At 46.0% G+C, this 14,130-nt stretch overlaps 1 protein-coding gene across 4 annotated transcripts in view; it reads right to left on the bottom strand.

The window, feature by feature from the left end:
* LOC135391272 (multiple PDZ domain protein-like) overlaps positions 1-14,130 on the bottom strand; it is a 107,638-nt gene that overhangs the window by 59,613 nt on the left and 33,895 nt on the right. For 3 of the 4 annotated variants that reach the window (XR_010421899.1, XM_064621458.1, XM_064621460.1), the window contains exons 12-13: positions 9,474-9,694; positions 4,354-4,584 (exon numbers count right to left, since the gene is read on the bottom strand). Coding sequence is in view for 3 of the 4 variants with exons in the window: in XM_064621458.1 (XP_064477528.1) it covers positions 4,354-4,584; positions 9,474-9,694 (452 nt within the window). In the remaining variant the exon portion in view is untranslated. The remainder of the gene's footprint in view (positions 1-4,353; positions 4,585-9,473; positions 9,695-14,130) is intronic. The other variant, XM_064621459.1, reaches the window with a different exon arrangement.

The raw sequence follows: 14,130 nt of genomic DNA, 5'->3' as shown, positions 1-14,130 counted from the left end.
CACGGCAACTATGCAGAGAGAGACCTTAGCACCAATGGTAGTGACAGCCAAACTTCCAACGCATAAACACATCAATCCCAAACACCCATACCTACAGATCTCGGAAAGACTGGTGGCATCCGTCAGTACGTGGCAGGAGAAAGTGTGACATATGCTGTGCCATAACCGGGTGAGTGAAAACAGCCAAAACACGGCACAGAGTCAAGCAGACAGATTGCCAGTGCAGAGAAGGAACTGAGCATGTGAAAGTGCATTGAGCAGAAAGAAGATATGTAGGAAAGTTCCCTTATGTGTGTTAAGTCCCTTAAGTTGCTAGCCTGTCCGTGTTTTGTCTCGTCTTGTACTTTACAGTAGCCTCAACTGCATTTGTGAAACAAGTATGTGTATGCCAACTATAAGAACAAGAGCAAGCTCCACGTCTAAGCAGATGGTGCTGTCCCGTTGAAGCTGTTTCATAACCTGTAGATTAAACATTTAACTTCAGAAGGTTCGCTACTGTTAACAGACACTGTTAGTATGTTGTATGGTCCTACTTCGAACTAATATTAGCAGGAAAAGTGCCATAATGCTAATGTTAGAAATACCCATTGCAGGGCAGCGTTAGTCTAGCATCAAGAAGGACCAGCAACTTGATGCAAACAATCGTGATGGTACAACAACATAAAAATAGTGCTTCCGTTCTAAAGGGGCTATGAAGTAAGACCGAATTTCGACGTTTGCTCATTCGCAACCAGTAACCACAGTGCCTTAGGCCAGATTTGCCCTGAACACTTGTTTGTTTGTTTGTCATTGTAAGAAAAAAAAAACTCACTAGCCACATTGTGTCACAACAGTACTAGTGTTTTCCTCCTAGCCAATTCAGGGGACATACCTGTCAAATGTAGCCCATTCATTTATTTCTAATAACATTGTGCCGAGAGCATGCGGCGTGAGTAGCCAGGATAACCCCCAAAATAAGAAACAGTCAACCCATCCAGAAGCAAAAAAACACTCTGTCGTTGCGGTGTACGAGAAGGTCTCTCTTTATTGTCATCGACTAGGTTTACAGTAAGAGGTCATCTTTCTCCCCAGAAAGCTTTCCTTTTTTTTTTTTTTTTCCAATGTACATCTTTTCACCCCCCATTTGTAGCATGCACACCGGCTCCCGGCGACGATTTTGGTCAAATCCGACAGCGCTCGGCTCTCCTGTTCTAACTACCGCATGCAATCGAGCACAACGTTAAAAGCGGATAGGACGAAAACCATAAACTGCTCATCTCTCAGTGTTCGTCTCGTTAATTGTTATTTCTGGGTAAGGATGCAAGAAGCGAGGGAGGGATCCAAAGAGGAGGAGGAGGAGGAGAAGAAAGAGGAGGAAAACGGGGTGAAATAGCCTTCAAGGGGACAGAAGGAACTGACGAGCAGAGAGGCAGGCTCATCTGCCCGGGGAATTGTGGAAGACAACAAGCATGGCGTTGCCGTGGTTACTCGTGCGTGCGCTAGTCTCGCTGGGAAGAGAGTACATGCCACAAATAGGAAATGAAGTTATATCAAAAAGTTCCGAACACAAAATTATATTAAAAAAGGGAAACACGTCATCGTACATGTATACAACACACAAGCACCGACACACACGACGTGAGAAACGTTATAGGTGTTCCTCTACTTGATGTGCACACTGTAAAAAGAATTCCAAAAAACAGCAGAGCTATGTGAAAGAGGGAATGGTGAGTAACAGCGTGGCTGCAAGTCTGCTCTGTGATGGATTGGAAATGGGTGGAGTATTGGTGGCATGGTATAGTGCAAGCTGGTCAGCATCTCAAGTGCTCTGTAGTGCACTAGCCGCCTCTCGCACGAGATCGCCCAAATTGAGAACTTCATTTTAGTACGAGCTAGACTAAGTCTTTCAAGCTACAAAGCTCTGCTGCTACAAATATAGTAAGATTTGGCTGACATGTTGGAGAGTGCAGTGTTACAACACACTTTATAAGGAATAATATAAAACTGTTACCTTCACGACAATGCTAGCTTAGCATGTTTCAGCTACAACAGCAAAATGGGCATCTTCTGAGCTGCTCCATAAGTTGCAAGTTCTCTAGCAATGCCGAGATCGGGTCCATATGAGCGGAAATTAAGGGACAGAGTCGGTAACGCCGACAGATCGAGAAAACATTAGACTGAGGTAGCGTCCACACCGTAATCACATAAAAATGTTGTAGTGGCCATGCTGACTCAACTTTTCAAGATTTCGTTCTTTACCAGCAGCAGCTCAGAATCTGGACATGAATCTGATACGAACATAATGACAGCATCTGCCCATCAAGTGCCCTTAGAAAAGAAACCGTAAGTGCTTCAAGCAGCACAAAAGCACAGAAGTGCAGTGATTACTTGTGTACAGAAAGCCACACATAAGATGGGGGGTATACCACACACAAACAACGTAGTTACGGCAGACTTCGAAAAGTGAGGGTGCACTTGGATTCTGAAGGATTGTTACACAGTGAAGACTCGAAACTACAGCAACATATCAAAGTGCTGTACAAATGGCACACAACTCTTCTGAAGCTCTCTACCATGAAAACAAAGTAACACCACTGCGAAAGACTACTTCTGTTAGAAGGGAGATTTGTGCCATGAGAAGGAATGATTCTGACCACTGCCACCCACCACTGCGTTGCAAACTTAGCCCCTGAGACCTCGGCCTGATCCACAGTGCCCATGGGTGAACCGCCATATCCTAGACCTCAAGCTAAACCGCATGCACCATGCGGTTCACAGTCTGCGTGCTGTGTGACGCTTTGGCCAACAATTTGACAATTGTGCTGCTGGACTTTTACGTGCAACGTCACAAAAAACGAAAAAAAAAAAAAAAAAAAAAGACATTCGTACTGTACTGTCGGGTGAAACCAGATTTTTACCAGGCAAATTGCCTTCACCGAGACATCTGTAGGAATGCACATTAACTTGTTTAGCAGCAAATGCAGTTACATCACCGTTTTTAACAAACCAGTACAGTTACTTTGAATAACTGTGCCCGATTTATCCCCAAATTTAGCATACCGGAAGTTTTCCCACCCGTATTCACATGAACTTCGAGCAAATGTTCATTAACCCAATTTTTACCCCCAAATTTAGAAAAAAATATTTCCCGAAAACTTCAGGCTCTATGTATGGTGATCTTGCTTGGAGCCAACACAGTATGATCCGAAAATGAGCCAATGATAAAAACAGATAGCTGGGTAACTGATGCGGGTGACCTGGAACCCCCTTCCAGATATGTGGCCTCAATGCCTTTTACCTGAATTCTAAGGAGAAACCAGAAGTAATAAAAACGTGGGGGGGAGAGAAGTTGTCACCCTCGTGCCAAGTAACGCATGTGACGGTATATAGTCACAGTAATTTCATTTGAATGAAGTTTTGTTCTGGTTGCTGCAGTGAAGCAGAATGTAGCATGCAAGTGGTAGAAGTGGTATGCAGCGATACATCTCATTACAGAATCGTTGATGTTAAAAGGAATATAACGAAAGGAAAGTTAGGTAGCAAGCGAGCTGGTGGTGACGATGCATGACTTGAAAACCCAAGACAAGGTAGAGGATGCTAACAGACAAACACGGTCTCAAAAGGTTGAGACCGTTGAGACTGTGGTTGAGACCAGGTGAGACCAGGTTGAGACCGTGTTTGTATTTGTCTTTTATCATCCTCTACCTTGTCTCGGGTTTTCAAGACATGAAAAGGAATATGTTTTGTTGCTCTTGCTTTCACCTGTGTTGTCTCTGCCTGCTTGCTTTCTTTCTACCCACTTCTTTCACATTTGCAAAAGTGCTTGCTACACACGGTGGCTGCTGGCACTGGGTCTACAAAGATACATCGAAAGCACTACGCCCTATTTCAGTAAAATGTTGGATGAGTTATGCGTGTGAAAACGCCGAGAGACAGGTAAATGTGCCACGATTTAGAAGGTATCAACGTTTTCCGTAAACATGTTACCTACTGAGGAAATGGTGCATGTCAGAAGAGGATTTTCCTGTTTCAGCTAATTCAGTATCTTATGGCAAGGATGGATATGGTTTCTCCCTATGAAAAGCAATTATACTGCCCTGTCGGTCATACTATGTAACAAAATATAAAATAAAGCAGAGTCGTAGGCGCTAAATGATTAGAAGAGGCTAAGAGCACTGTCTCGCACACACGAAAGGCAGTGAAACAAGTAAAGGGGTGACTCCCGTACCCCTGAACAAAAACAGAGTGAGAAGGGCCATGGTGACTCCCATAGGCACAGATCAACAGCCCAGGGGCTGAGTCTCAGAAACTCTCTGCCTTGAGCAGGGGTGGGCGGCCTCGCGAATACTGCGTTGAGTTGACTGCCTCACCTACCTGTGAGGTGTCAGGGGGCAGGGGTAGGGGCTTGGCAACCCCGATTCGCACGAGGCCCCTGGGGGCCCCCTTGAGGGCCTGCACTGCCGCATCCAGCCCCGCATTGTGGAGGGGGACATCGTTAACAAAGAGAAGGCGATCGCCTGGGATGAGCCTTCCGTCCTGCTGGGCCACTCCTCCCGGAACCAAGCTCCGAATTACAATCACCGTCTCGCTCGGGTTCATTGGATCCTGTTGAGAAAGGAGATGCTTGATGTGTGTGTGTGAACCAACACATATGATGGTAAACGCCAAACGGAAAAGCTTTGCCCTAAAAAACTGTACAGGTCTTCCCAAGTTGAAATATGATGTTCAAAATTGAACAAATGTGAATGAAAATGGTTCTTGGGTACTGCGCTATATGTTGCAGGACATAAATATACGTTAAGAATTCATATAAAGATTGTCACTTTGCCCACTTAAAAACAATGTTGCCCTCCTAAAGGAGTACTGAATAATCTTAGATTTTTTTTTTCTTTTTCTGAAGTGTGTTCTGCAAAAAATAAACCGAGGTCCAGCAAAACAGCAATGAATGCAGATTACCTGCGGCGCGCAAGGGAAGGGCCTCTGATTCGCACACCTTTCAAAATTCTCCACTCTTTGAGAGAGTGTGTAAAAGAATGAGGGAAGAAGGGGGGGGGGGGCACACTGTGACATCAGCTATACCCCTGGCAGGGCTGATCACATGACTCGTGGCGTACACCGGCACGGTAGAAGTGGGTATAAGTGCACGAGTTGAGAAGAAACAAAGAAGAAAATGCACAGGGAGCTGCCGACGTCGCACGAGGGGACTAACTGCGCGCCATGTTAGCGTGCCCTGTGATTCCCTTTGATGGTTTGTTGTCAGTAAAAACGTTTGAAGGCAGGTCGTCTCTTCCCTTCTGTAATTGGGACAATATGTCACAAAGTGAACACATATTGCATGGTGGCTCTTACTGGACAGCCAGATGAATGAAATGGAGTTTCGAGCCACATTGAATGTCACCTCATTGCTCTTTTAGCATTTCCAATGGCCCATACAGTCTGCTAAGCCTCGCCTGTACGGAGGGGTTTATGTGGTTTCGTAGCAGGGAAATCTCTACTACACCATTTATTTTTCTGCATTTTTACAAAGATAACGCAAATGTCTGTCGTTACAGTTCTAGTAAATATGCCACACCATATCTCACCGACGAAAGTTCAGACAGCTGCGGTACCTGGACAAATTACAGGGCTGTAAGCCCAACAAACATGTGTATCCTGGAACTCTAAACTCAGGTCCAAGAACCGAATACTGTTTTCCACAGGGATCTCATGAGTGAGCACTAACGGACTGAAACAGTCACTGATCCTGTCTACTGTTTCAGTCCGTTAGTGCTACATCATGAGATCCCTGTGGAAAATGGTATTCGGTTCTTGGACCTGAGTTTAGAGTTCCAGGATACACATGTTTGCCTAAGAAACCGTTATTGTCTTATGCCTCGTCCCATTCTAAGCTTGTAAAAAGAGGAATAGTGAGTCTATGTATGAAAAATGCGTTGAGTAAGTCTTGCCACCATCGTCTGGAAGGAAGTTTTAGATCCCAAGTGAAAAGATTGGTTGAGGCAGAGGGTACCCGAGTAGTATCTTGGTATCGGTGGCCGAGGGCATGTGTAATAAAATGTACAGTAAGAAACCCCCTCATAGTAGTAATGAAAGGGTACCAAGAAGGAAGGCAGTGATCCCCTTCATTCATAATATATCCCATAGGTTGAAGCATATATGTGAGAGATGGGATGTGGATGTGATTTTTTCAGCTCCAGAGGAGTTGAGAAAATTGTCCGGGATGAAGCTAGTCGATGATGCTATTGTCGGTGTGTGTACTATTAAGCATAGAAACCCACCAGTACAGTGTAGAACAAATGTAGTCTATAAGATACCGTTGTCGTGTGGCAAGTATTACGTCAGTCAAACGGGGCGCTGCCTCAATGAAAGACTAAAAAGAGCATTCATATAATGTTGACAACAAAAGAGAAGGATGGGTGGCACCCCACTGCAAGTCATGTGGGTGTGCACTGAGGTTTGCAGGTTCAGAAGGAGCAAACACTACATAGTCGAACCTCGACATAACGAAAGTCACGGGGACTGCAATTTCTTTTGTTGTATTGAATTGAAGGTCACGAATCGCGACCTTCACGAGGGAGCGCGATGTACATAAGCGCCGATAACTCCCGCTACGAAGCGGAAAAGTTTTTCGTGAAAAATGACAACAATTACAAATACAGCGCCAAAGGGCTATGGCATTTTATTCATGCGTGAAATATCCGGCTATTCGCGTCTGCGTCGTGCCTAGAAGACGCGGTGTCACGCATTGTTCGTACAGCGCCAAAGCCTCCGCAGCTCCATATCTCCATATCATGTTGCGATCCCACAAACCCTCTAAGTACGTCTATGGCAATGCATCTTCCGTAAGGCTCTCCATTGCTACGACATGTTTGTCGCCGTCAAGAAAATCATCAGGCTGATTTCGTCATGTACGCCGCCACGCGAACGAAGCATTTCCCCACACGCACGCGATGGCACCTTGCATCCTGTGCTCTTTGCTGTTACCTTCGTCCTGTACTTGGCTACAATCGGACAGTGCAAAACCAGCGCAAAAACGAGCAGCCTCAGAAGGAGGCTTCTAACCTTCCAATGACTCAGACTTCCTTGTGTAGGCACCAGATTCCTCAAGACCCAAATCGTGCGTGCCATCTTTCGCCGCGGGAACGAGACGCTGCTTGCGCCCTTTGTTTTCGTGACCCTAAAGTCTGCTTTGGGGTCACAAACCTTATCTCGTTCCTTTGCTGTATCGAGGCGGCGGCTAAAAAGCATTTTGTTGTAGTGGGAGTTAAAATACATTGATCTCTATGGCACTCTGCCGGGGAATCCAAATTATTTCGCTCTATCGCGAATTTCGTTATACAGTCACCAACCGATTTTTCGGACATGCTCGATTATTGGGACGCATTCGAGGAACGGCCACGGGCCCGATAAAGTTAATGTACAGTAAAACCCGCGGATAGCAATATCGCGTATAACGATATCCCTAGTAAAACGATGGTTCATGATTTTACCGTCAAAATATACATTGCTTCTATGGGGAAACGACCGGCGTATAGCGATGGAGACCGCAGTTCCCAGTATTTGTATAACGATGTTGGATGCTGTCCCGTCACGCGGCGATTTTCGACGCGATAAAATACAGTAGAGTCTCAATGCTACGAATCTCACGGGGTAGCGGAAAAAATTCGTATCATCCAAAATTCACATCAAAAGAATTAAACGAAAATAAAAATTGAGGCAAGAAAATAGACAGCGACTGTTGATTTTCCAATACTGTCAGTGAAAGAGGTAGGTGGTAACGATTTTATGTCTCCGTATTTCGCCAATGCTGCTTAAATTCGCGAGATGATTCAAAAGGCCTAGCACGTGCTTTCCACCCGCGAGTCGCGCGACAGTGTTCTAAAGCAAGCTTCTCCTAGAGCACGCAGGCGTTAGGTGAAGCCGACTTGTGGAATGGTGACATGTAGCGTTGCCAAAAGTTGTCCTGCTATGTTGTCTTGTTCCCTCCACGAGTTCTGATCGCAGTTTTCCCAAGCCACTGCGATGTCACACAGCTTCGCGTTTTTTTTTTTTTTTTTTTAGGGTCTGTTTCTTTTTCTTTTGCTACACGCGGGGTGGCGCGCGACTTTTCGGGGACGCACTATTTAGGTCAGCCCTCGTTTAACGATGTACCCCGTATAACGATGGAATTCGCGATTACCGTCAATATCGTTATACGCGGGTTTCACTGTATAACAACGTCCAAAATTTCGGATGCCGTACAGCTCCGTCGCTCGATATTTCGACGCCCAGCCCACGACCGTCCTGAGCGGTCGCCAGCTCACCACATGCGCATGATGCAATGCGAAGGTCAAGGGAACCAATTATAAAAATTGAGGCAAGAAAATAGGCAGTGACTGTTCATTTTCCAATAAGAAGTCTTGTCGTGGCGCTTTGCGAAGACGAGCACGTGCTGTCCACCCGCGAAGTAAAGCGAGCTTCACCTAAAGCACTCAGGCGTTAGGTGAAGCAGACTTGCGGAATGGTGACGCTTAATGTTGCCAGCGTTGTCCTGATATGTTCCCTCCACGTGTTCGGGATGTCGACGACTTGCCGTGTCCCAGCGCATCCATCACCCTCGGAACTAATGAAGGCGATTGCGGCGCTTTCACCCGTATACAATGTCGCTTCGGGAAGTAGCAGCTGTAGAATGTAGATGTAGATGGAAGTAGAAGCCAATGTTATCAGGCAGATATGGAAGGCTGCCCAATAAGAAAGCATCGACAACTTTTTCAGGCCTACTAGTACTTAATAAAGTTGACTTTTGAAGTGAAATTCGTTTTTTCGGACTGCTCGATTATTCGGACTTTTGTGCGATCCTTGCAAAGTCCCAAAAATCGGACGGCGACTGTATCGCATTTCCTTGTAACGAGGTTTCACTGTATTATAAAACCCTCGTGTTTTCAGGTTTTATGCGTTTTGGAAATTGGGGGGCCTAACCTCTGGTTCTACTTCAGGAGCTGCAAAACAGGGTAAAATTGGACGATATCGGGTGAAAAATTGAAGCTAAAGCACTTTTTGCATCTCAATAAACAAGAGATGCCAAGTTGGATGTGCTGAATGTGCAGTGTCATATTGGTGGCTGAATTCGCACTGTAGAGAGTTCTTTTTTAGGGTTTTCTGGGTCATCCACAAAGCGACAATGATGCAAATCTTGGGGTAAAAAAACAGGCCTTACCGGGTTGAACCTTAAAACGCGAGCCTCTAAATGTCCTGGGGCTTCACCATCACATGATTACTGTCCTCTTATCAATAAGTCAATGCAAAGTACCCTGCCAAAACTAATCTGGTACTATAGACTACAGCGAGGGACAAAAGCCACACTTGTGACCAGATTTCAACTGTAGGAACAGGACACTGATGTGCACTTTAGCAAAAAAACTTCCTACTGAAACTTCTTTTTTGTTTTTTGTACTGAATAGGACCCCAGAAAGGGCGTGTTGTGTTGTGTCATCAGTCGAAAAATCTGGCCGACTCACCTGGTAGTCTAGGATGCTGAAACCGAGTCCCCGGTCTCCCTTGACGAGCTCTATGACCTGTGGCTCACTGCTCCACATGGCCAGACCCGTAAGAGGTTCCAGTGAGCGAGACCGCAGCTTTACCAGTGTGCCTTCTTCCCAGTCAGGCTGCGCCAGAGATCCATCAGACTTTGCCTTGACAAGGCGCTCTGGCGGCGGCGGCGGACTGGGTGATTCGGCTTCTGAAACGGACAAACATCTAGCGTAAGACTTCTTTTAAGGGTATCAAGAAGCATGGAAGGGCTTTAAAAACGTGAGGACAAGTAGAAATTAGGATTACAAGCCATGAGCTACACATTCGCATGAGAGGTACGAATGCAGCACGCAATCCTGGTGCACAAGAGCACTTTCAATCTCAAACGATAGTGTCAGAAAAGCCCATTTCTTCCACTGCCAGTTTGCAACATCATCTCATCCACCCAATATGATGTGTACGTAACGTAATGAGTAGGGCCAGGAGTAGGAGCAGGCAGCACGCGCTCCCCGATAAAATTCTTGGGAACATCGACAGCATGAAGCGCGCTTATGCACACGTCTAACCTTTTCACACGCACGTTTTCGGATCGTTTTGCGCTTCGTACCTGCGCTGTCTACTGCGATGGGGCACACTTTCGCACGATGGACGCCACCCTTGTTCCGCGGTGATGATCCTCGATGATCGCTAACTTAACATTCGAGTCTATCGCTTCCGTTTCTTTGGCCGGGATGCCATCGTTGACACAGGGATCGATAATGCATCAAAGCCGGAAGCCGGAGCAGAAATGTTGTGAACAGCAGGTCACAACTGACCGTCTCCGAAGGAAACCTTGCATTCCCACGCGGGACTTCTGTACCGAAAAAGTGCGAGGGTACATCGAACGTCCTCCTGACGTTCCGTTCCCGCAGTGTCCTACAATTTGCGAAAGGGTGCAACGCCAGAAAGTGAGCTGCCAAAGTTGGTCAGTGAGCGTGAGGGTGCCAGATATAGCTGTAAGAGTACTCACAACAGTGTACTTTATCGTTATGCACGGGTTCATTCTCCGTAGAGACAATATATATTTTGACGGTAAAAGTAAAAACGATCAGTCTACGGGGTATATCGTTGTGCAGGAGTTCTACTGTAAATGAGTTCCATCCGCAAGAACAATACCGTAAATGGGATTTGTGACTGTTTATCTAATCTTTTTACTGCACGAAATGGAAAACTTATCCATGCTGCTACGGTCACAAGGTTCCTAGTCATTGCCGCCGGTTCCGCGATACTTCTCAGAAGGACTTGTCGCGGGCTGCATAGTGGAGATACGCCAGATGGTCTTTGAGCTTTGGAGGCTTTTACACACAAATTTATTAGTCCTCTCAGGTCCTCAAGGTTATACTGGACCTGTATCTACCTTTGTTATTTACCGTGCGTCAAATCCGTTGTAAACATGAAAGAAAAAGGGAAGAAAAAGAAAAAAAAAAAAGCTTCGAGGGCTCTTCTAGATGCAAACAGGTAATAGCACTGAGAGTTTTAGACTACGACAAAACCGTTATGGAACGTGCCTATATTTTATAATACAGTAGACTTCCGTTAATACGACTTCCGATAATTCGATTTTCCGCTTAATTCGATCGTATTCGAAGGTCCCGTCAAATGCCCGTATGCCTCTATTGATAAGAAAGTTCGTTATTTCGAACGTGAAATCAGTGCACATCGTGTAATTCGATCGATGCGTCCGCGAACCAGGCATCCGCGTCGCCCGCACTGCACATACAAGATAAAGTTCGCCCTAAAGTTCAGGTGGCAGATCGGCAGACGACGATTGAACAGTACCGATCCGTTCCGATAACCGCGAGTTTTTGTGCACCGAACGCTATCGTATTTGCGTACGTAAGCGATAGCGTTTGTGGTTCTGCGCACGCGCAAAACATAGAGCTTCGCGCATTGTGCAGCACCACCACGCATCTCTTCCGTACGCAAAGCCAATGGCGTACGATGCACTAAAACTCAATTCATTTGGTGGTGGTGGTGGGTGGTGGTTCGTGCCTGGCGAGGAGGAAACGTCTCTTTCTCGTTTTTGCTTTCCGTTTATTGTTCTACGTTTCACCGGGCTTTCGTTCGGAAACTGTTCGTGCAACAAGAGTCCGATACACAACGTGCGCTCGACGAGTTTCGAATTTCGATGACTTCGTGGAAGTGGACATCGTCGTCGTCAAACGTGTCCTGCCCGGGCAAGATGGCGGAAGCGAAACGAAGACGATATCGCCGAGCGCATTCAGTGGGTGGGTGCGTGCACGCACGCACACTGCGAGCTTTCCGCAAAATCGTCTACAGTTCCGCCATCTTGCGCGGGCAGGACACGCCTGGCACCGATGTTGTAGCGCGCGCGAGAGCGCTCTATGTGCAATGTGTCGAGATGCTAGTTTCAAGCGTGAGCGACAGCAGAGGAATGCACAAAGGTGACATTGACCTCTACAATTTTTCTGCCTATTCTTTAATTCGACCTTCGGATAATTCGATCAAATTTCGCGTTCCCGTCAGGGTCGAATTAACGGAAGTTTACTGTAATGACTCCCGAAACAACACATTGTTGGAAGGGAGAGAAAGAACGGGTAAGCGACTGTACTGAGTAACCGATTTTCAGTTTGCAGCTTACATTCCAGCACCTTTGAGATGCTCGCTTCTTTCAAGCGATCAATGGTTCAAAAGGACGTGCTACGTGACTCATGTCAATTTCGCCTGCACAACTAAGTTTCGCCACCACTTTAGGGTCATCATAGGCGTGTTTCTATGTGTAATCGGAGTTTTAGGCATCTACCCCAAAATAGGCACCAATGCCGGAGTAGGCATTTATAGGCACGGTGTCAAACCGAACCCGAACAGTTACCGTATTTACTCGCGTAATTTGCGCCATCGCATAATTTGCGCACCCCCACTTTTTCACTAAAAAAGTTGTGAAAATAAAAACTCGCATAATTTGCGCACCCCTACTTTCGTGCGCAACAGAGGTCGTTCCCCTCTGACGCTCTCGCGTCGCGGGGCGCATGCTGCTCCTTCTTTCGAAAAAGGAGGGAGATCCTCACAACGAATTCCCTACATCATGTTGCGTATAATGCAAGCAATGACTCACCCTTGGTGGAGGAGATAAGATCAAAGGGATTACCCGGTATGGTATCTTATCTCTGTTTTGACCTTTTATCCCCTCACTACAATAAACCGGGAAGCTGTGTGACATCGCGCTGGCTTAGGAAAGAACGACCAGAATACGTGGAGGGAACATATCAGGAAAACTTCTGGCGACAACATACGCGTCAGCATTCCGCAAGCGGGCTTCACCTAACGCATGCGTGCTTTAGGAGAAGCTCGCTTTAGAAAAAGCGTGGAAAGCACGTGCTGGCCCTTTTTGAATCATCTCGCAAATTTTTACAGCATTGGCCAAAAACGAAGAGAGAAAATCCTTACGATCGACTTCTTTCACTGACCGTTATAGAAAATGAACAGTCACTGTCTATTTTCTTGCCTAAATTTTTATTTTGGTGTATTTTTTTTATACGAATTTCGGACGATACGAATGTGTTCCGCTACCCCGTGAGATTCCTATCACCGAGATTGTATTGTATTATTCACCTAAAGGACCATCTTTTAACAGATTTTGCACATTTTTCAAGTCAGCTTGTTAATGCCTCGCGTAATTTGCGCACCCCCAACCTTCGCGTCATTTTTCGGTAAAAAAAGTGCGCAAATTATGCGAGTAAATACGGTATTTCTGCTGCAACCGAATGCGAACCGAAATTTTAATGACACTGTTGAACGTGAACCGGCACAGAACCGGAAAAAATAATAGTGGCAACCAGTTCACAACGAAACGGTTCGGACATAGAAGAAGTCGGCATAAGAGTTCAAGTGCCTCTCAATCCCCGAACGAGGCTACACTGGTCTCCATATCATGAATTTCGCAAATTTTCACCTAGTAGTTCAACGAGGACATATAGTAAGTATGCTTTCAGCGTCTTTTTCAACACGTTGAAGCGCAGCTGCGCTTGTGAGCGCTGCGGCTAGCCACTCACGCATGCGCGGAGGTCTGCTCTTAGGAGAGGAGGCGCCACGCGGACACTTGTCAAATGATGAGTATCCAAGCAAACGACGCAGCAGTCCTCTGCTAGCAAATGCTGTATTTTCTGAAAGGTGGGTGGCCTAACCATCGTCTACCGAATGAAACAGGAATGGAGTAGGGCAGTTGTGTAGCTCTATCGGACGAATACGTGAGTAAGCAAGTGCCCAACATTTCCCTTTACACGTGAGCAGTAAAAATTAAACAAGTCAGAAACATGAGAAGCGGAGAAGGAGCATACGCAGTATGATGCCTGTATGATTGGTCGAGGTTTGAAAAATAAATGTAGTGCTGCGTACTGCTTACTGGTAGTGCAATTACGTTGTGACACATTGCTTTTGTGTTGTGGATTAACTCTTACACTGCTGTGAGCTCGGACAGAGCAAGCCTGGCAGACTTATTTTCAACACGCTTCAGTACGGTTTCAGTTTACGGCAGTGTGCCAGCTCAGTACCATTGTCTATGTAAAATGCTGTCTATCTAATCTTGCTGGCACTGTGCATGCGAAAAAAAAAATACAGGACAGTTAAGATTGTGTAACGCGAATT

Source organism: Ornithodoros turicata, chromosome 4 (genome assembly GCF_037126465.1).
Source record: "Ornithodoros turicata isolate Travis chromosome 4, ASM3712646v1, whole genome shotgun sequence".
NCBI classification, from domain to species: Eukaryota; Metazoa; Arthropoda; class Arachnida; order Ixodida; family Argasidae; genus Ornithodoros; species Ornithodoros turicata.
This window is presented reverse-complemented; position numbering and strand designations above follow the sequence as displayed.